This window comes from Acinonyx jubatus, chromosome D2 (genome assembly GCF_027475565.1).
Source record: "Acinonyx jubatus isolate Ajub_Pintada_27869175 chromosome D2, VMU_Ajub_asm_v1.0, whole genome shotgun sequence".
NCBI classification, from domain to species: Eukaryota; Metazoa; Chordata; class Mammalia; order Carnivora; family Felidae; genus Acinonyx; species Acinonyx jubatus.
The window spans coordinates 22,907,837-22,931,171 of NC_069393.1; the positions used below are offsets into that span (position 1 = coordinate 22,907,837).

General features: G+C 40.9%; 1 protein-coding gene across 2 annotated transcripts in view; it reads left to right on the plus strand.

The window, feature by feature from the left end:
- The window catches only part of ARID5B (AT-rich interaction domain 5B), a 179,783-nt gene that overhangs the window by 123,903 nt on the left and 32,545 nt on the right, over nucleotides 1-23,335 (plus strand). The window contains exons 1-4 of one of the 2 annotated variants that reach the window (XM_027062083.2): nucleotides 7,239-10,610; nucleotides 12,018-12,130; nucleotides 18,202-18,406; nucleotides 20,337-20,389. In XM_027062083.2, coding sequence (XP_026917884.2) covers nucleotides 10,607-10,610; nucleotides 12,018-12,130; nucleotides 18,202-18,406; nucleotides 20,337-20,389 — 375 coding nt within the window. In that variant the 5' untranslated portion in view covers nucleotides 7,239-10,606. Of the gene's footprint in view, nucleotides 1-7,238; nucleotides 10,611-12,017; nucleotides 12,131-18,201; nucleotides 18,407-20,336; nucleotides 20,390-23,335 lie in introns of those variants that run through there. The other variant, XM_015088330.3, reaches the window with a different exon arrangement.

Below are 23,335 nucleotides of genomic sequence, written 5' to 3' on the forward strand. Positions count from 1 at the left end.
ACATAAAAAGGGAAATGGTACATTTGCTAGTAATATGATGAAAAATAGTTTATGTTCTTATGTACTTTGCCCCCAGCTTTTTCTTAAGCTGCTCAGTCTGTTTTAATACCAGGTTTGTTTGCTTTGTGGGGATGGGCCTGTTAGGCAGGAAATTGTCGAAAAAGCATACAGCAGAAATTTTAAATGCTGTTTTTAAAAATTAAAATTAAATACCAAATTGAGTAACCAACGATTTATTAAATTTGGAGTTCAGACTTTTATAAAATTTTATCTTTAGAGGATACGAATGAACTGTGTACCTATACTTGGTTCTGTAAATTCCAAGTTTCCATATGTTGCCTATTGTCAAAAACAAATAAACTTTTCCTTATTTTTTTAAAGTGATTTTCTTCCATATTAGGGAATTATTCAGACTTCTTTCCTTGGTTCCTATAATTCCAAACCAGTTGGAACATCAGTCTATTTTTGGTTATGAAGGAACTTTTAAAATGTGGGTATGATTTTTTTGACGTTTCTAAATCTCATAAAGATCAATTTGCCACATATATAAGAGTTGTGGTAGTAAACATAGTGAAGTCATTGTATACTAGGATGACAGTTCTAATTTCCATATTATGAGTCACCCCCTCCCAACCCCCGTCCCCCACCTCCATCCCCTCTGCATGGGAGGGCTGCTAAATGTACATTCTAAAACATATACAGCAACATAAGGTTGTGATTTGTGAGTGTTTCTGTCAAGGATGAATGTTCTTACCTGTATTTGATTAAACTGTTAGTTTCTGGGTTTTTATGGTCTTCCCACCACATCACATAGATTCACCACAAGAGGGCAACCAAGAGTTTACTTTCAAGCTAACAAAGCTAGAAATGGTTTTAATATCAGCTAAGTGTTTTTAACTTGCTAAGGATTTATTTCCCCGCCTTCCGATTGCCACACATGCAGCCTCTGAGTTTCCACGAACAACGAATAATAATCCAAATAAAGTTCTTCTGAGGGGAAATATAGACAGACTGGTGCAGACAAGAGCTTTTGCCCAAATAAGGATCCTTTTTTGGAGACCCCATGTGTTAGATAACCATCAACTGACAGTTGGTCATGAGTTAATAATGTTGGATGCTGAAATATGCATACCATGTGCTATAAAAAAGTTTGGAGGACAAAGACAAATACTGCTAAAGTTAGATATTAGAAACATACCAGAGGTGTGCAGACTGCTTCACTGGATGAAGGTGGAATCTGCCAGATAACTTCGTTTTAAAAATGTTATAGGTACCACACAGGAGAACGTATAATATTCACTGCACAATTTGTTGCTTTTGCAGGGATTTGGTCTTAATCTCTCTGCATGTTACTGCCTTAAGAGCTATAGCAACTCTTGCCTTCTAAGAAAAGAAAATATTTCCTAAGCTTATTTCCATTGCTGCCATTGCTGTTCTTTTATTTTTACAATGGGAACCCTAAAGGGGGGGGGTAAGGTTCCATAAAAGAATCCAGGTGGATGTGTAGCCCTTTGATTGGCCTGTTGTATTTGGAGAGCTGTTAACTGCTAGTTCTGTTTCTGTGTTGTTGCTGCAACAGGAATCCAAAGGTGAGGGGTGGAGCGAATAAGCTTTGATTTCAGCTACTGTGACCAGTTATTTGAGAGGCTGGGACATGGAGCCAGGTGGCCACTGGGCAGCTGCTGTCTTCTTAGAGTGACACCCCAGAGGCTCCTAGTGCTAAGAATGAATGGGGAAAGAATGTGTCTCCTCCTCTGCCCCCTAGAGTTCAGACCTTTTTGTTCTGTCAGCTTTTCTGGGTTTATTGGAGTGCTTGTCTTCAATGAATAATCTCACTTTTTGTTGTATAAAACCATGGGAGTTGAAGCACCTTGGGAAAGCCAAGAAGGCCATGCCCTTGGTTGACTTGAGGACTGACTATATCTGATCGCTTTTCTTACTTGCAAATGCAATCTCCAAAAAGAAAAACACAGCCAGACCATGAATTTATTCAACAATTTGTGGTTAAGAAGATTCCACCTAACAACTAGCTGTAATCACTGAAGATCTATTTTCTCTTACTCAGTTTGCAAATGGCTTACATTACACCCAACCCACATTGGTAGCTGGAGAGAACAGTTAGTAAAATTAATAATTAGACAGCTTCTCTTTTTCTCTGTCTCTTCCCTCTTCTCCCCAAGTGTCCTGTCAAGGCTTAACATTTGCTTTGACATATTAGTTAAGGAAGTTAATGAAATAATATCTTCACTGGGGCCATTGAGTAACCTTGAGTCAATGATTACCAGATTTGAATTTTACTAAGGAAACACCTCAGGTTCAGCAAAATTCTCAGATACTAACATCTGTGTATGACTCTCCTGCATATAACAGCAAATAAAACCCTAAATTTCACTGAAACTTTGAATCAACGCTCTTGCTGATTATTCCCGCTTCAGATGTTAATCTTGTTCTGTCTACTCTTTAACACATTTCCAAGGACGTATCTATAATCATGACATTGAACTGACTGAACCAGCATCCCCCAAAAGAAAGATAATGCAAGCCACATGTAACTTAAAATTTTCTAGTAACCTCATTTCAAAAGGTACAAAGAAACAGGTAGAATTATTTTAATAATGTATTTTATTTAATCCAGTATCTTCAACATATCATTTTGATATGTAATCTATAAAATGTCATTAATGAGATATTTTACATTTTATATATTGTCCTGGAAATCCAGTGTGTATTTTATGCTCGTGGAAAGTCTTAGCTTTGTACTGGACATATTTCCAGTGCTCAGTAGCCCCACGTGGCTACAGGTGACTGTGTTACATACAGCAGCTCTAAACAGTTATAGAAACATTTTTTTCTTACACTGAAAAAAAATGAGAAGCAGTTCTAACCTCTTCTGCGTACTCTTCTTGTTCATTGTAAGATTTACATTAGGATTTCTGATGTAGTTATCTGTCCGTGTTTCTCCAGAAGGTGACACACACCCACTCCCACTGACGGAGCACTCTAGCTTGCCCTGACTCTACACGCACAGCCCAGACCCTTGCTGTCCTCATTCTGGACCCTCACTCCACTCTGCTCCAACACACACACTGTTCTCTGCCGTGGATCTAGGAGTTCCTTGGTATCGCAGGAAAGCGATTGAAGTCGTTTTCTGGTATTGGGGCTTGTATGTACCCACAAACAAATGAAGCTCAGAGTTGCCACTGGTAGCTTGGAAAGGGAAAAAGGGATGGGAAGGCTTAATGTGAGAAAGAAAAATGTGTAAGTCTCAGACAAACTACAATAGTCATCTTTTTTTATTTTTTAAGTAAGAGACTATCCTTTTTCAATTATTCTTTCTGAAAGATAGAAAAAGCATAAAGAAAGTGAAAAATCCCTTTTAAGTACAAATTCCTTTTGGGATCTTTTAAGAAAGAGATTGGAAGCCTATTACTTGATGACCTTTTACTTTTTCTTATGTGTATGTGTTTGAAAACTTGAAATGTCTCTCATAACATATTAGTCCAAGTCTGACGAAGTTAAATACCTCCATGCTAAACCACACATGCACACACACACACACACACACACACACACACACACACAATGTCTCTTTTACTTATTTCCAAGTAGGGAATGTTTTCTTGAGAGATGTAGCAAATCAATTATCCTCAATGTTGAAAATGGAATATCTCATTTCCAAACCTGGAGAAATGGCTGACCAAGAATATTCTGTTTATAGAGAGTTTAAAAACTGCTCTGATATTTGCTGCCCCTTGCAAGGCTGCTCAACACAAAACATGTAACTTTCACTTCTGTGCTGTCATGCTCAATAGTAACACCACAGAACATATCAATCATGTACTAGAATGAGCGGGTCTATTGGTTGTAACAAAAAGAAAAAAGAGAGACAGAGACAAAAAGTCTCTATGTTTACGAGGTCCTATCTTTATACATTTCATAAATTATAGAAATCAAAATGTCCTTAAGAAGTATTTTCAGACTGGATCTTTAAAATAGCCTAAAACTTAAAAAAAAAACAAGTATCTTAAATTAATATTCTATTCTTACAGACAATCATACAAAGAACAATTAAATCTGTTCATGGAATAGTTTTCAAAAAATGGAAACATAAGTTATTTCAAAATCTTAAGAAAAAGTACATAGTAAGCATTGAAACAATGCACTTCATCTAATTATTAACAACTTCATGCAGGTTTTTCCTCAACACCCAACATGGTCTTCTCCATTAAGAGAGGAGGCTGGGACCCAGGGCCTGAAAAAGGGACCATGGGCACCAGGCATCCAGGGAGAAGAATATAGCAGGAGAAATGAGTTGCTGGGTAGATGTGAAAGTAGACGTTTGAGACCCTGTGGCATTTTTAGAGGCCCTTTTTGGTTTTGCTGGGTTTGCCACTTCATGAGGAGACCTGACTTCATGACAAGATCTTGCAGCTGGGGGCAAGAAATCAGACCTTTTGTGCTCAGTAGTAACACCTGGACCACACCACCACCTGTACTCCATGTACCAAGCTAAGTCCTCAGGCATCCACTCTGCCCTGATGTTTCTTTTTCTTTTTCTTTTTTTAAGTTTATTCATCCGGAAAGAGACACACACAGCACGAGTGGGGCAGGGGCAGAGGAAAGGGGAGAGAGAATCCCAAGCAGGCTCCGTGCTGTCGGCACAGAGCTCAATGTGGGACTCAAACCCACAAAACCACAAGATCATGACCTGAGCCAAAACCAAGAGTCGGACACTTACCCGACTGAGCCACCAAGGCAGCCCTGCTCTGATGTTTCTTTACAGAATTGTAAATTTCGTACTTTGAAGGCAAAAGAGTCTTCCATTGGCTCCTGATGCCATGGTACATAGATCTCATACCCTCAGAGACAAACATTTGAGGGACACTTGGGAGCCACCCCCTCTGCCCCTTCAGCAGGTCCTGAAGGGGACCTTTCGCTGAGAATGGTTTCCATGAAGGATACTGGGCCTAGCCAGAACAAACCAAAGGGAAGGTGAGCGTTTGAAAGGTCAAGCATGGATTTCCATTTTCTTCCCTATTTCCAGAATTCTCTCCTTAGAAAGTCCGTCTTCTGAAAACCCAGAATCTCTCTTCACTCCGCACCTTGATTTCACTCCCAGATTTTCCTCTCATTCTGCAAGTGGTAGTGAAAAGTGTCTGTAATCCCTTTCTTCTTTGCCAAGGCCCTTGTAGACAAGCCTATTCTATACTTCTAGAACACTTCTGCATTCCTTTGGAACTCACTACATTGTTTCAGAATAATATAGAGATAACATTTGGGCATTTAAATTTCTCTCCTCCTCAAGACACAGAGGGGAAATAAAGATAGAAATCTGCCTGTCACTGCTGGTAAAACCTGACTAAAAAAGAGGTTTGCTTGTGTTTTAATGGCAAGAATGCGTGGAGTCACATGCTTTCAAACCAATTAGCAATACAGATGAGCTAGCAAATCGAGTTCCGTTTATAGGGTGGGGGAAGGGGATAAGTCAAATAATCTGTGTTTTTAAATGTTTCTGAGAAATGAAGACCTCCAGGGCAGAGAGAAGGCGGATCAGGAAATAGCTATGCAAATCACATACCTATGAAATTACTAAAACTTTGATCAGGGGCATTAACAATTGCTGCAGCATTCACAAGTATGAAACAAAGAGTGAGTAAGACAGGCATGTTTTGGAAGGGATTACAAGAGTGTTTACGTACATGGTTTGTTGAGCAGTCAATGAAGTCCATGGCTGTTTTGGACTTAAGCCGCCAAAGCAGTCCAGGTATGACAAACGCACTAATACATTCCACTCTCATTAGTGACTCGTGGGGATCTCAGTGATTTTGACCATGAGCCAAAGTGGTTGTACCTCATGTAAAGTCTGCTTCATGTCTTCCCCCCACCCCCCCTTTCTAACAACATCACTGCTCACCCTTCACAGGAGGTGGACATGGATCTGGGTTCTGAGAGAGTGTAGTGCATTGGAAATGCTAAATTGTTGTTATGGACACTGTGGTCCAAACCACACCAGGTCTAAAGCACACTTGGAAACTCAAGGCGGCCATGACATCCAGAGTGGCAGTGTGATCATCCCTCTGGGGCAGGTGCAGCCTTCGCTGTTCAGGGCTGTGTGGTCTCGGGGACATTTGAGAGTGAGAGCATCTGTGGCCAGGTCTAGTCTCGGTTCATGACTCTAAATTATTATTTTTCATGGCTTTATTTAAGAAAAATAATTACTCTTGAAAAGGGAACTGTCAGAACAGTTACAGAAAGCGATAACATTCTTGCAGTGTTTTGGTTTGTTTGTTTTTTTGTTTTACCTTGCCTATTGCTTTGAAGTCATCATTTAAGGTTAGAACACCACACAAGATAGAGTTTTGCTGGTCTGTGGTCCCGGGTGCTCGTTTCTTATATAACACAGTTGCTTCTCCAACATTCCTGTTGGTCCTAGAAGATTGTTTATAGGAAAACAGAATAAAAGTAAACTTGAAAAATTTTAAATCTATATGTAATTAACGCCCTGTGAATTCACAGAAAGATTCAGCTAATTAACAGACGTTAAGTACTAGCAACCACAGATTCCTGGCACCGCTCTATTAGGTGTGGGGTAGTGAGTATATGGAAATGCTGTGGATTTGAAACAAACATTTAAGGGTATCATTTATGAATTTTTAAAATAAAAATGTTGGCTGTAAGCTAAAGCCAAAACGAGGGCTGAGAGCTTCTGTTTTTCTTTTCTTTTTTTCCAAGTATTTGAAAACTGAAATTCTATAAGAGATTATCTGTGAAATGGCTCTCCTTTATTACACCCATAAATTTCAGGAGTGGCTCTGATCAAGCTTTCTGCCATTCTTGGTTTCTAAATCTTTTAGTCATACATTAATAACTTTAAAAACACTCATCCTATTTTTGTTGTAGTGAAAGAGGAAGTTTCTAAATAGTCAAAAGGGAAACATTGAAAATAGAACACAGTAAATGATAACTAAATTAGGGTATTTTTTTTTCCAGCAAGAGCAAAGCTCCATGCTGAAACTTGCCAGAGTATTTTAAGATTATTGTCTACAAAGAAAATGTAGCAGAGAATTGAGGTCCTCAGAGGAAAGGCATTACAGAAATGCAAAGTATTATCAGCAATGTGCATTATACATGGACCAATGTTTCTCAGTCCCTAATGCATCAGTCAGTGGACTTTAGTTTTCTGGCTTGTGTTGGCGTTTAAAACACACACACACACACACACACACACACACCCGAGTGCGGACACGCACGCACAACTTGCAAATCAAGTGAGTTAACGCTCTGCCAACTTCCTCTAGATATTGACCCTAGGGGGTCAGACTCTTAAGAAAATGATGCCTGGTTTTCCATCCTCCTAATTGCAGTCCCCCACCAACAAGCAAGTCCTATCTCTAAGTGGAAGCTCACAAAGAATTTCTCGAGAGAATATGGAGCTGCGCTGGCAACAAAATCGTCTCTGCAAAATGAGAAGAAAGAGTTGTTAACTGATGAGTCAATCCAGCTTTTATAGCAGTTTATCTTCGTGGTATTTCCAAGAGCATAAATGTTATAAAAAAAGAGAGACGGTCATGACAGGAAGAACATAGTAGAAAAAAAACAGGGACGTTTAAGCCAAAAGCAATTTACTTTGCCAGTAACTGGTTACATTTCCTTTGTTTTATTATTATTATTTCAAGGGTTGGGGTTGAGCTGAAAGTTTCCCACACCTGTGCTGTCCTGACACATAACTTTGGCAAAACCCATAGAGAAGTGAATATATAAATGAATGCCCGGAAACTCTGAACTTTAGATGCCTTAAGAAAACAAACAAACAAAAACCTTGTTTTGCTATATTGTCTTTAAGAAAGCTATTTTATTGATATTTGAATGAGTTTTAAAAAAGGAGAAGACAAAACATGTGGATGAGATGTGGATGAGATGTCAAAGTGGCCGGTTGCCGACTCTCCTGGGATTAATGCCTATAGAAATAGCAGTGACTTCACAAAGGTGAATGCTTGTTAATTTCATGGCCCTGAGTAAGAGGAACAGATGGGCAGTCAGAGAGGAAAGATTTTCTTTTTTTAAACCACAGAGATCTTTCACTGTTCTTCTGCAGTGGGCAGAATAGTCAGTGGCCCCCTGCAAAGGGGTGATGTGCGTGGCACACGAAGTTTTATTGGAACTCTGCAGCTTTAGTGGAAGTCTGTCACCTACTGCTGAGTCAGGATTGATGGGGACCCTACCCTGCCTCAAGTCTGGAGGATGCTGTTTGCTGCCTGAGATGGGCTTTTAGTTCCCTTGTACCGTGTCGCGGTATTTGACTGTTTTCATTTAGGGAAAGCTCCCTGGTGACTGCCGGCCCAAGTTAATAATATAAATATCTCATTATGAGACAGACTGAGTGTGTGTGTCTGTTAGAAGTTACTTAAAGCAGGGATGTTGGATAAAGTCCAGTTGCCCGCATTGGATCCTGTTACCAGTAACCAGTTGCATGACCTAAAACAACTAATTCCATGGCTGTCTCAGTTTCCTGGTCTGGAAAATGGGGATAATAATGGCGCCTTCCCGTCGGTTTGCTGTGAATTTTAAATGAGTATTGTATGCAAAGTGCTGACTGGCACAGAGAAAGTGCACAATAAATACCAGCTATTGTTATTATTCATGTGTAATATTGAAAACATTGACTGAATTCTGTGAATAAGCATGGATTATATACACATGCAAAAGTAACCGAGCATTTATTGCTTCACACTAGTTTGTTCCGTAGCGGATCTAACTAGACCCAGTTATGCTATCAATAAGTGTACTGCTGGCCTCCCGCACTCCTGAACACCACCACACCATAAAGCATTTGTTTTTACTCACTTCCCTTGCAAATGATTTGTTTTCTTGACTCTGTAAGAAAAACAAAAGTAGCCCAGGGACCAGAATTTTTACTCCCCCCGCCCCCAAAAGCCAGCTCCTCGGTCCCAAAGCTTTGCCCAGGGTCTTATGGATCTAAAAGGTTTCAAATTGTGTTATGGGGGCTCCCATCCAGTTCTGCATGCTCTGTTCTCCCTGGGACTTTGAACATCTGCTCATCAGGGCACTGGTTACACTGGGTACAAGATCACAGCTCATCTAAGATGCCAGACACAAAGGCTTAACAGTCATCGGGAACTAAAGGCCTTAGGTTTTCGGTCTCAATTCCCAGAGCAAACTTCCTGGTCATTGGGTTATGTTCCCAGAGCTCAAGTGTAAATAGTAAAGGCGAGCAGAGGTTTACAGGTGCCCAACATGACAGGTATGCACAAGGCCAAGTGTGTGGGTCCGGCTCGAAGACTTGAAGGAGTTACATGTGGGCATCTTTATTTCCATTAGTCACTTATTCATTCAACAGATTTATATTATGTAATGCCGCCTCCTGGGTGTGTGCTGGGCAGGTGAGAGATGAGTCTGACATGGTCCTGCCCTTAAGGACTCTCCAATTTAGGATAATAATAAGCCATAAAACCCAACTAAAGTACAAAGAATACAGTGATACCTTCCATGAGAGAAAGTCGGAAAAAGGAGGGCAGAGGGGAAAGGAGAAGAGATATTTGAGTTTGAGGCTTGAGTGATTGGTGGGATTTGCCCAGCCTACCTGAAATGTCAGCGACTTGCCTCTTTAGGAACAAAAGGCTTTTTCTCTTGATCAAATCCCATTGAGAGTTTAAGTTTGTGTGACCAGAATATTAGGTGCTAGCCTGTTCTAAATTTACGATTCTCAGAATCTGTTGGGGAAGGGCACATGTGCTTTTCTGGGTTCTGAAAACAGCTCAAAGAATGGAGAAAATAGACCCGATTTGAGGATGACTTTATTGTCGGTTCCCGGAACCTTTGCCTTTATTTAAAACAGCCTGTTCAGTACAAGTTCTATCTAAAAGGCCTTTGGGATTTGAAAGCTCTTCTGGAAATAAATGCTTTTAGGTTTAAATGTTTTGGAGGTCTTTTTTTGCCAAAATGTTAGGAAGGAGAGACCATAGTTAACAAATCTGAGAACGGAGGCGATATTGTTTTGTTGCTTTTAATGAAATGTCTCAGACCTACCCTAAGTTCTGTTTGTCTCTCTGTCAGCTTTCTGCTAGGCTATTATTTTGATAAGGGACATGAAAGTACATCATTCCCTCGCGGTCATTAAAGTCTTAGCACTTAAGTCGTTGTGGAAACACTTCTGCACGACACCAAAATAGTCCACGCCCTGGCTCCAGGCTGAGGACCGGGGCAGTTCATGGAAGGTGGCATTAGGCTGTGACAGGAGAGCAGGAGGTCAGGATCCACAACACAGGCCCGATGAAATCACCAAGGCAGTGCAGGGAGGGGGAGAGAGCAGAGCCCTCCCTGCCAGTCTGGCAACTCGGCAAAGTCCTCAGAGCTCATCCCACACACTCCGTGCTAGTCACTGCTGTGTTTACATGAGTAATGGAGCTGCCGGGGGAGGGGAGTCGTAAGCACAGCGCTGAGCCTGGCAGCTTGCACTTGCGTTCGCGTTGGGAGGGAAGCTGACATCCACACCAAGTCAAGACTTCCAGGGACGTGGCCGGGAAGCAGTCACATGCTGTAGCTTTCATGAGCACAGACATCTTCAGGCAGATGTTTGTCGACTGGAATGGGTAATCGCTACTTTCTCTTTGCTTGATTTTTGTCTGCGAGGGTGTTTACCTGTGATAATTCCAGGCTGGCTTTCGGGGGTGGACTTCTGGACACCCGTCTGGGGTGGGGGGGAGAAGAGAGGGGAACGGGTTTGGGAGGGGGAGCCAGAGCCCCACAGCCACTTTTTAAACTTTTGCCGGGCTAGAAAGGCAGCTCTGCTCTTCTGGGCTTTACCAACAGCACAACTGTTACCCACGGTAGAAAAGCGAGGGCGCGGGAGTCATGTTGAGGAGCAGAGTGTAAAATGTCCTAAAACCACTGGTTAAATGTGTGATGTAAGATTAACAACAATTAAGAGCGTTCCAGTGGTTCAGATTGGCACCGTCGTAATCCTATCTTTAAGCAATAAAAAAAAGCGCGGGTACCTCGAAAGGGCTGGGAAAAGCTGCTCAGGGTACAATTCACTAGTTTGGAACCGTTCAAGGGCTGCTTGTTTCACGGTTTGTTTTAATTTTGCTTGACTTGCGTGACTGATGAAGCTAAATATGAAAGCTGATGCCGGACAGTCCGAGCACTAGGTAAACAGCAGCCTTTTTTTCCCCCTGCTTTCTGTATGGATCTTAAAGGGATTCAGGCTCAACATCAAGGATGAAATAGAACTCTGCTTTGCACCTTGTCTGTGGCTTTCAAAAAGTATAATCTTCACAGAATCAGGCTAGCCCCAGTGTGATCTTTGGAAGTTATTTTAAATAACCCTCGATATCTTACTACATTGAGAAGGAAAAAGAGAGCATGCTGATTTATATGTATCAGCCAGATTTGTTGAGATTTGAAACATGCTGGTCGCAATATTATTAGTAAATACTTGTAAGAATATTTTTTCGATTGTTAACTATGAATGTTCTTTCTATAGCTCTCTCTCTCTACTCATTTGTATCATATCAACTTATTTGTATCATAATTTAAGAAACTGCTCATGTCTCCACTTTTGAAGAGAGAGGTTTTCAAACGGGACATTACTATGATACCATAGTGGGCTTGCATTTCACCTAGGTTTCTGAAAAACAGATACAAAACAAAACAAAGACTAATCTCCGAGCCTGGCTTCGGGTTGACTTTCAGCTCAACATGTTTATTTTCTAACAGTAGGGAAGTGCCTTTTCCTTACCATTGTCCTTGAGAGCGGAGAGCTTCATTTTATTTACACTGATTAGACATGTTAAAGTGCAGTAGATTCGCTTGGGGAAGCATGTACAGAACTGTAGAGTCTACCAAGATGCGGCCCGTCAGAGAGAGGAGCATAAAATGAAATGCGTACGTTTCTCTGAACAGTTTAGAGGGCACCGCTGTAGTAACACTCATGGTCTTTCGTAAGGAAGCCCACGCACATGAAAATGTACATCAATTTGTTCTTCATTTGTTTTCAGCGCCAAACCTTAAAGGCAGACCACGCAAAAAGAAGCCATGCCCACAGAGAAGAGATTCGTTCAGTGGTGTTAAAGATTCTAACAACAATTCCGACGGCAAAGCTGTTGCCAAGGTAGGGTCATTTGCTCCCTGGTATCCATTTGGCTGCATCTTTTTATTTTTCCTCTTTCTCTTTATCTCTCTGCTCTTGTGTCTTGATGGCAGTTTTTAGTGGAGAATCTGACTTTGGTATTCACAAGCCCTCTGTGTCTGTTCCCGCCACCTCCTCTCCCCTGTGTGGCTGGGGGAGGGGGGAGTGGAGGCATTTGGATTAGTCAACAGAAAGGCTTCCCACCTCCCAGGCTGGCCGGTTGGGTAAAGGACAGATGATTAAGCGCCCACGTCATTGAAGCTGAGATTTCATAGTAGGTGACACAATGACATAGTTTACTCTGCTTGTGTCAAAAATAGACCAAGCTGAACCATCCTCTTTCTGAACGTGTTCATCTAAATATGTTTCAGAGATTAACAGAGGATGAAATTAGAAAGGTCTAGAATTAAGCTTTTTAGTGATTTTTTTTCCCAAAGTCACCTCTAATTTACCTTAGATTAAAACTGAAGATACTTACCTACATAGCAAAAGAGTTACACGTACACATGCAGCCATATATACATTTATGTCTTTTTAAAGATCTCCAGTAACGCAGAAGGAAAATACAAATGCTAAACTCTTTTTCCGGGAGCAGGCCCATTTTGCCGAAGAGTTCCGTGGAGTCTGGAAAGTGCACACCTGAGGGACTGAGCACGATGAGGGGTGAAGTGTCACTTCATATTTTTAGACTCATTCTTTTGACTTTTGTGGGGGTGGTTGGTCAGATTTGCACAGTTCTGTTTACTGGGTGTTCATAGTTAGGTGTTGATTCTGTGCCAAAGACAGCATTAACCCCTTTAGGACTTGAAGACCAGATTTCAACTGATATTATGTTTCCAGATTCAAGGACTAAGTGTATGGAAATGGACCATTTTGGCTAGTGGTGAATTTGGAAGATGCTGCTGTAGAAAAATATGAATTCGGCTCTGGGTTTGACAGTCTACTATTTTTCTGCCACATGTGCCAAGCCTCTTCCCAGTGTAATGGAAGCAAATCTGAGACATTCACAGTTTATAAATCTTATTTTTAGCAGGTGATTGTTATATCAGGAAGTTCTGATGACCTTTCTGTTAGGGTTTCTTCATGCTTCCAAGAATGCAAAGGGTTAAAAAGAGATCAGCCAGTAGAAATGTGTATTTTCTGTCTAAAAACAGATCTGTCTTTCCCTAAAGTTATTTTTGTTCTGCTTATTTAACCTTCTGCAAATGAGTGCACGTGGGTACCAAGAATGACACTCTCTAGTAATTTGGACATCTCAGCCCTAGAACTGCCTATCAGCTTCCGTAGTCTTGAAGAATGTCAGCAGGAACAGTTTATTCCCTGTGATGTGGTTTGCAAGATACCATAGAATGAAGCGAGAAGGTTTTAGGATCTTTGCATTGCACAGAGTTGCACTGCCAGTGTCTCATGTTGGCACCCTGCCTCATACCTCCAAGGTGACATCATGTGTTTACCCCAGTATGTTCTGTACCTGAGCCCAGCAGGATGAAGCTCCTTCCCATGTCATTTGGAGCTACTAAGGAAGTATGCCTCTGGGAATTTTACAAAACTCCTACAAACTGATCTGAAAGAACAGCACCTCCAATATTTCTCACCATGGAAGGCAGCTCAAGACTCACACTAGGATCCACAAAACCGAAGAGAACACAAACCTGCTCTGTATGCGATGTTCACTGACTTCCTAGGAGGGATAGTGGTCAAACCTGGGTTTTCTAAGTGACCCTTTCCACCACCTCCCACCAGTGCTTCCATTCAGTATCTTTACAAGGAGGTGGGTCACTCTCCCACTGGTGGACTGGTCTAAACACCCAGCTCTCCTCAGACTCTTGGATTACAGTTTTGCCTTGGCTGCTTTCAACCGGCCTGGCAAGATCAGTTCTACTAGAAGAAAGAGATGAATAGGTATGAAGTATGGTGGGCTTGTCTCTTGGCACCAACAGACAGATGTAAAGTCTCTACAGAATGAACAAGCCACGTCTGGGCCCAGAACAACCACTAGAGAGGCATTTATGTCTTCAAGGAGTCTTTCCTCATGAAACACTGGAATGGAAACCACAGCCTGTGACCGTGATCACTTGCTGGACTGGAAGCAGTGTTTCAAGTGACAGTTTGGCCTTGTGACCAAGACCTATGTGACTGAGTTTTACAAAAGTGTCTCAAACAGACCATTTCTAACTATGGATAAATCCGAGCTTCGTGCAGCTACACCCCACTAAGCTCTCTAGAGGGAGAACCTCCTGGATCTGTCGTGTGCATGGCTGGAAGAACAATGGCAGCCATTTGCCTGTCGCCGTCAAAAATTTGCACTCTCTCAATGAGAACATAAAAACCAGCTTTGCAAGACTGTTTTCTAAGGGACGGAGAATTTCATGGCTGTCCAAAGACAGCAAAAGACACACGGGAAGAGGCTACCGGTTCTCTGAGGATGTCTTGAAAGTGTCCAACCAAATCCTGCTGTTTCCCTAGGATCATATTATGGCAGCAGAGGGGGGCCCAAGCCCGTTCATACGGTGATCTGTGCAAGAAAATCCCTCTCAGTCCAGGCCTCTAGTGGAAGGCCTCCACCAATAAGAGGCAAATAACTCTTCACATTCTGTAAGCCCCTTCGAAAGGCCAGAAGTATATAACAGGTGGTTAGATTCTAAAAGGAACAAAAGAAGGGAAGCCATGGTGTGCCATATGTTCTTACATTTAAATCAGGAACATCCTCTTGATAGTTCACAAAGGTGATACTTTCATTATCTTCAATATTTTTCATCCAGTTTGGTCCTCAAACCCCCAGGGACCCCCAGGGATTATCCTTCCTGCGTTACTGAGGAAGAACATGAGGGTCTCCTACCAAGTCAGTGACAAATCCAAATGAGACTGTGGCTCTTCTTTCTTGCTGGTTCATCACATCTTGCTGCCCCAGTTGAAGGCTGGATCAGTTATAACTCAGGCCAGTGAAAGGATGTGGTTAATATCAAATAGGTGGTGGTTCATTGAAAACATTAAATGTGGATTCTTTAATTAGCACTTCCTCAATCACTTTAGAAACCCCAAAGCTCTTAGTGAACTCAACAAGTATAAGGTGTTCAGGTTGGAAAAACAGATCGGGTAATTAACTGTCACCATCAAAAGATTGGGCATTCTCAAGGTCAACATGAAGACTAGCTCCTATTGGAACTGCAACAGATTAAAATGTTAAGTTAAAATGAGAATATTTGGGGTAAATGTGAGAAAAATGTGGAAAGTAACTTGGCCAGGTCCTACCCAGAAATGGGATAATAGCCCAAGGGGCTCTTATGTTAACTCAAGAAATGTATGGAGCGAGTCTGAGAAAGGAAACCACTGTTCACTTCTTACAAAGCCTATGTGTGCCCCTCCCCCCACCCCTGCAAGGAGAGACCTGCTGGGATGCCCACTGAGGATCAGGATGGAGTTCAGGAGGTGGCAGCCTGGCTTTCCCAGGAGACTTTTCTACAAAGCAGGGAGTCTGAATGACTCTGGGCCTGGGTTGTGCACCTCCGCCATGCTTTCCTTCTGTTTCTGGGTGTTTCTGCACAGTTGAGGCACAAGGTTAGGCGGCCATCTAGACACAGAAGGAAACCTCATACTCCCTTAATAGTGGTGCTTCTGATCTAATAAAATATATATATATATATATATATATATATATATATATATATATGGCTCATTATTGCTTCACATTTAAGACTCAGCCTGTTTTATATGCAAATCTTGTATCTACTCCTGTTTGGGCAAAACTGGGATTTGGAGTGAAGCAGACCTGAGTCCATACCCAGAGTTATGCCCCCCATGCGCCAAGTAACAAAATACATAACCTCACTGAGCTTCATTTTCCTCAACTGTAAAATGGAGCTAATCTATGATTGTTATTTCTGATTGTTACGAACAAACATTCAGGAGACTGTGTGAGACCATAGCACCGTATCCAGCTCACTGCCAGGGCTCAGTGGATACTGGTTTCCTTCCCTTTGCTCGATATACAATAGAAGGAACGGAGCCCTTTGGTTTCATACTTTGGAAACCATCTAGTTTCATCTTTTGTTCCTCATTTGATAGATCATATTTCTAAGCTGTATGTTTTGTAACACCCACTAATAAGATATGCTTTTAATTGCAAGTGCGTTTTGACTATCGATTTAATTTTTTTTTCTGAGTGTCAGTAAATCATAGTGTTTGATACCACAGGCCCTAGAGCTCAATCCCAAACTCACCACTTACTAACTTGGACATGATCTTGTACCTGTTACTCATCACCTCTGTACCTCAGTCCCCTCATCTCTAACAGGAGAATAACAACGTGTCTCATTAGAATTATGGGCATAAAATGAGATAATACCTAAAAAGGGCTTAGAATGGAGCCTGGCTACATAGTACACACTCGCAAAAGGCCCAGGGCAATCCAGATAAAAACTGGAATGATTTTATGATTTCAAAAAGCCATTAAATTATAGATTTCATCAGAACTGTAGACTGCATCGAAAATTTGGCAGTGAAAACTGATGACAACATAAATTTTCACAGGATGCTCGCCATAATATAATGTGGCAAAGTACTAAGGTTTGAAAATACAGTCGGTAAAAATTCTACGTGGAAAACTATTTTAATCCCATTTCCACCAGCCCCTTAAAAATTATAATCTTATCTAGGGGCCCAGTCGAATGAGTTGTACAGGAAGTTTTATTTTTTCCAGAACCAGTCTGAAGATATTAACCTCACATATTCCCTTAAGAGAACAACGTGAAGAAAACCCCTGTGCACAGGAGGACGCCATCCCCTTTTATAGATGAGCATAGGCTTTTATATTCTTAATGCCTGGGAAGGAGACTCTGAAGGGGAAGAAAAAGAAGGCTCAAAAATCTGAAATGGAAAACAATGTCAAATATGTGGGACATTTTTGTTCATAACAATTCCCCAGCCCTCTTCTCTCCGATGTGAGATCTGGAGATGTGAAGAATATCGAACTGTACACATTCCCCATGGGCACATTTGAACTCAAAGTCTGACCCTTTGTACTTCCCCTTTTTACAATTAAAATAGCTCAGCAACTTAGCGTTATATTTAACACCCATCAGAGGCCTCTTGTAGAACATGGCGGTGGGGAGGGGACCTTAGGTTAGCCACTCAGGTTGCCGAGTTCCATATTTGCCCTAGAGTGTGGAAGCAAGAACATCTGGCACATTTACTGCCATTTATTCTCTAATCATGGCTCTTTCCACTTAACTCTTCTTTGGTTTTTAGCTGACCTCTACTCTTGCCTTTGCCAAGTTAGCATCTTCAGCATTCTCAGAGCTGACTGAAAAACAAGAAGCCCTCATTAAAGAGTGGGACCTTTTGTTACCTACTGAGGGTGCATCTGGGCATCACCCTCAGGTGACAGACAGTAGAGACTTTGCTGGTGTTCCTGATGCCGACATCCGCTGGTGGTGACGTGTTTTTTCAGGTTGCTGGAAACATTGGCAACAAGATAAGTTTACTATGAAGAAGTAATACACTTCACGTTGATACAAAGTGCAAAATACGGGACTATATATTAAAAAGACACGTTTTGTTCAATGACATTAACAGCTGATGCCCCTTGAGAAAATAAAGTGTATAAGGAGGCAAAAGAATGGTCCAGCCAGATGCAAACACTGTTTCTGGAATCGTATCAACATACTTGTAAGGACTCTAACAGAGGTTGGCACAGTTGGGCAGACCATGGCCCCCTTACCACATGTTTCTATAAATAAAGTTTTATTGGAACATAGCCATACCCATTAGTTTATATGTCCGTGACTGCTTTCGTGCTAGAGTTGAGTAGTTCCAACAGAGACTCTCTGGCCCAAAAGCCTGCACTATTTACTACCTGGCCCTTTACAGAAATTTACTACCCCGTGGTGTGAGACCATTCATATGCAGTGTTGCCTTTAAAAAGCTACTTCAGGACAAGGATAATTTACTGGTTCACCCTTCCCACACAGTGCAAGCTGTCACTGGCTGTGTCTTTGTAAGCATCCTGAGGCTGTACTTGATTTGATGTGGCATATTTTCCCCCCCTTTTCCAGGTGAAATGTGAGGCCAGGTCAGCCTTGTCCAAGCCGAAGAATAACCATAATAACTGTAAAAAAGTCTCAAATGAAGAAAAACCAAAGGTTGCCATTGGTGAAGAGTGCAGGGCAGATGAACAGGCTTTCCTGGTGGCACTTTATAAATACATGAAAGAAAGGAAGACGCCAATAGAGCGAATACCCTATTTAGGTTTTAAACAGAGTAAGTATGCTTGTTTTCATCTCTGAAATATCAACACTACTCGTATGCTTGAAACTGGAAAACAGTTTTGACTCAGGATTATGTCGAAATCCTAATCTGGGGATGATGCTCTCTGTGTTTATACTAAATCCACAAATCATCCAGGCCAGGAATGTTTCTCCCTGCCTCTTTCCGCTACATTGTTCCCTTCTGGGGCAGTTGCAGTGAGATATTTATAGGCTTGAATCCACTGATTATGACTGGAAATAGACATGTTGAAAGTTTCTCATTTTCTGTTTTGTCAATCTTGAGTGTCTGTCACGCCTTTCTTCTGAGATAATAATATGACGTCGCTTTATCGGGCACAGATGTTGCCTGTGAAAAGACGGCTTTTAAGAGGAGGACATTTAAAGGTGGACAAAACAATCAGAAAGAGAAAACATATTTCCTAAGCCCCAAATTTGTTAAGAGATAACAAAAACCTGACTTCAGAGGAAACATGAAAGACACAGATTTGAACCGAAAGCCCGATTTTGAACTACTTTGACATGCACATTTTAAGCATCGTAATAAATTTTTAACTAGAAAAGGAAACTCATAGCTGAGCAGAATTCCATAGAAAAAGAGAAGGAACCCAGATCCGGTCCTGATTTCACAACTGAATATATATTTTGCCTCTGTCTGGATTTTGTGGCACACAAAGCAATGAGCCCCTGGCTTGAAATCGTATTTTCTCCAAACGTATCTTCCTAGATTAAAACCATGTGTCATTTTGATGAAGAATGTCAAACCTGTATGTTTTACATAACAATTTACATACCTAATAGCAGTTGGCACTGATTGCAAGAGAGCACTCGCAGCCATTATAAACTTATATAACTACGAATGATTACAATGTTTGTCTGAAAACTGGTTGCTTGAAATAGAAGTAAAATTAATGTACTATGAACAGCTTTGTTGCATTATGCATTGGTTCAGATCAAATCAAGGCCGAGGCAGGGCTCTCGATAGCTTTGAAATAGTGCAAGGTTCAGTGAGGCTTTTCCAACGTGTTGTGTCAAAGAGCCTTTTCTTTTTTTAATTTTAATTTTATTCTCCATTTCCCTTACCAAGGAATTACTTGAAATTCAATTTTCCCCTCTTGTAAAAGAGTCAAATCCATAGCAGTCCCATTCCATGGTGTCTGGGACAAACAAACAGGATTGCCAGCAGTTGGGCACAGTCGTTTAACAGCATAAACGTATGCAAACCTGCAAAGAGAAATCTGTTTTAAAAAAGTATGTATTTGTAACATCACACAGACAAGTTAGGGGACTAGAACTAAGGACTCCATTCTTCTGTGAATGAGGATCTTCCTTCCCTTGGATGTGTTCTATCCCTGCTACTTCTAGGGTGAAATATTTGTTTCCCTACTCGTTACAAGGCACCACGCGTTAGTGAAATACTGTATGAGTTCTTAATGGAGTGCTGCCTTCAGACATTCTATTGAAAACATAATCATGTATGAAAGTGGCTGTTATTTCTTCATTATGCAAAGGTCTTATCTGAAGGAAGCATTATATATTACCGTTTAATCAATGGCTTCTTTCTAAGGGTTGAATAAGACCAACCCTAATTTTGAAATGCCACACTTTTCCCAAGGACACCATAACCTAGCTTCCCTTGGTCGGCTGATGGCCACAGGACTAAAACTGTGTTGTCCTTTATCCTCAAAGTAGAACCATTTCTGTATTTGCAACTGTTTCTTAAGAAATATTTTAAGTGGTAATAATATATCCTGGTGTTGAATGCCCTTTGGCAAATTGTTGCCTAAGAACTTAGCTCTCTGGGGTACTCGTATTTTTTTTTCTCTTTCTCATTGAAATCAGAACAAAACAAAATGTTTTAATTGACATTTCTTGGAAATATGTTAATGCAATGCTTATCTAAATACTTATTGTCCCTCTAACAGTTAACCTTTGGACTATGTTTCAAGCTGCTCAAAAACTGGGAGGATATGAAACAGTAAGTGTTTAAGCAACTTAAATGAAATAATTTTGCAACCTAACTCCCCCCACCCCTCCTTTGACCAAAATGGAGAAAATGCAAGAGTAAACCATCATTGACTGCCTTTTCAAATGGCTCCACACTTTTGGGGGTTTATTGGGCCGCTTTTGGAAACGATCCCAATTAGTTCCAGGTTTGGCAAAATTGTAAACTTGTCGTAAAAACTACAAGTGGAAAACATATGTAACTCTCCCCCTGTCAGGGAAATTAGTTGGGTCTGTAATTTTTTCCCATGTTGAGAAAGGGCTATTATTGTACAACAAGCCAAGATTGCATAAAAGAAATTTCCCTTGGCAACATACCTGACATCTGTTCATGTCTAATATGGGAAATGTATTAAAGGCTTTCAAAAGTAATCAGTATTGGCCATTAAGGAATAGAAGACAGCAGAATCTCCTCTTATTCTAGGGCAAAGAAGCTTTATTAGACAAGGGTCAGTGCCGCATAAACAGGAAGTTATCAAACTTATTCAGAACAGGCTCTGACACTCTTTATCAGCTAATTCTAACTGACAGGAACGGGTTATTTTTAGCCCACAGGAAAATTTGATGGCCACGGATTTTACAGCCTGTATTTTGAACCAATAAAATGTGAGAGCAACAAACTAAGATTAAAATCTTGAAAGAAGAGCTGTATTAATAGAGCACGCAGAGATGATATCTGTAATAAAATCAATTGACATAGGAAGATGTCGTCATTGGAAATATTTTCTCCTCCACACAATGATCAGATTAAGTTGTGCAGTTTCTTCTGCAATCGAATAAGAAATTATTTTTTTTCTCTCCTCACGAGGTAACCTGGGATATCTCTGTATCTTAGTAAAATGACAATAAGAGACACAAAGTCAAGAAAATGAAATTCATTTTAGCCCCACCATAATAACTAGTGTGTCTTGCCAGATAGAGCATATTACTCCACAAACTAATATAATGGTTTGATGTCATGGGGTTGGAACGGGAAAAGATGGCAGGCATGATGTGATTCGGATAATCTGGTATTTACTGTAGAAATCCCTGCTGTGAATTCTGACTAAAAACTCTTAAGATGTGAGTCAGTGTGTGTGTAAAAATGTTCATTTAATACATGGGAGGTACTAGTACCAGTTTATAAAGAAATAAAGTTTATAAAGAAAGAAAATGCTCATATGAAGCACATATAAAATGTGCATTTCATAGACATGAATTTCCTTACAATATTTGTTTTATCAAGCACCCACTGCACAAAATAATGAAATTTTTCACTTGGTTGGGTCTGTTGATAGGACAAAGAGGTTGACTCCTTGCCACTGTGGCTCACAGTTTTACAAAATCTTAAGCTAATTATAGCTTTTGTCCATGTGAAAAAAAAAAATAACTTAGTCTCATGAATTCAGGAGTCAGCCCCATAGCTTAGATTTTTAAGCCTAACTCTTGATGTTAAGAATAGGAATACACATTTTTATGAACTGTAGATAAGTTACATGATACTGCACAATATTATGAAATGTCTTTTTAAACCCAGAAATTTGTTGTTGCCTGCTGATAGGGAGAGTGCCAACAAATTTCACAGAATCAGTTTTTCCTACTTTTGTATCTTCTGTATCTTCACAAGGATCTATTTTTTGCCATGCAACGGCAAGTTGGTATAGAATACACAAAAGAAACTTCTGATTAGTTTCAGGGCATTTGCAGTATATCGAACACACAGTATCTTCTCTTTTGTTAAATGAGGGAAATAATGAATGGCCACGCAATCAGCACATCACCAGAACACATACTTATTAAGTCGTACATATTGGAGGCATTGTGCTACACACTCTAGAAGATGCAAAAATATCTACCCCAGTGTTTCTAGTTGCTTACCATCCAGGAGAGGCAGTAATTATAATGAAAAGACAAGTGGAAAAAGGTCCATTCCCTGTTCAAGTAAAGTACTATTTCATTTAGAAATGAGGGAAGGAAGGCTTGTGACTCTCATGTCATTCTAGCAGAATTTTGGAGGATAGATAGAATTCAGACGTGAATGATCATGGTCTTGCAGGAAGAGAAAGCCAAAGCGGGGAAGAAAGTGTGGAGGTGGAATAATGTTGGACATGGAGAGTCTGAATAACTTAGAGTGACCTGGGACAAGTGACCTTGAAGGGGAGTCCAGAGAGGATGCAGCCCAGTGAGAAAAGGCTTTGGGATGGTAGGCCCTGGGATTATTCTGTAGGCTGGGGGCGAGCGGAGGGATGGAAGGCAATGCATAGAAGATTTATAACAAGCTAAGCATTCCCTTTTGCCACGTGCTGTGCCTTCACTCTATGTAGGTGGAGTGCAGGAGAGAAAGGCTGGGGTGGGGGCACATGGGAGACCAGATCGGCATCTGCTTTTCATGTGGTCACAAGCTTCGAGCCTCTTTTGCCAAGCCACAGAGGGGACTGGCAACTTCTGGAATCGCTCCCTTCCTCCTTCCCTATTTACCCATCAACTCCCTCATTGTTCATTGGGCCCCTGATATTCTTCACCCCCAGCTCTAACACCACATCTGAGACAGTGAATCTACTTAGCCCTCTTACTCTAAAATCTACATCCAGGGTCATCAACTGGATGAAGCCAGTTTCGTAGGATTTGTCCTTCCTCCCTTCCCTCCTTCCTTCCTTATTTCCTTCCTTTCCTTTTTATTTTTTTAATGCCTTATGCTACCTTGTTGTCCCTGTAGGCACTGAAGTTTGCAACTCCCTTGCTCCATTGAAGCTTTTGAACCTAAGTACAGAATACACTTTTCTATTGGTAGAATTGGGCCAATAAACAAAATGAGATGTTCAGTGAGGATTCAGTTTTGACATCAGTCCAGCAGACGTATGAGTAAGATCCAGTCTGAGGACTTAAATTGTCATCACTGTGTTACTGAAAGACATTTATCTGTGAGATTATCTGATATCAG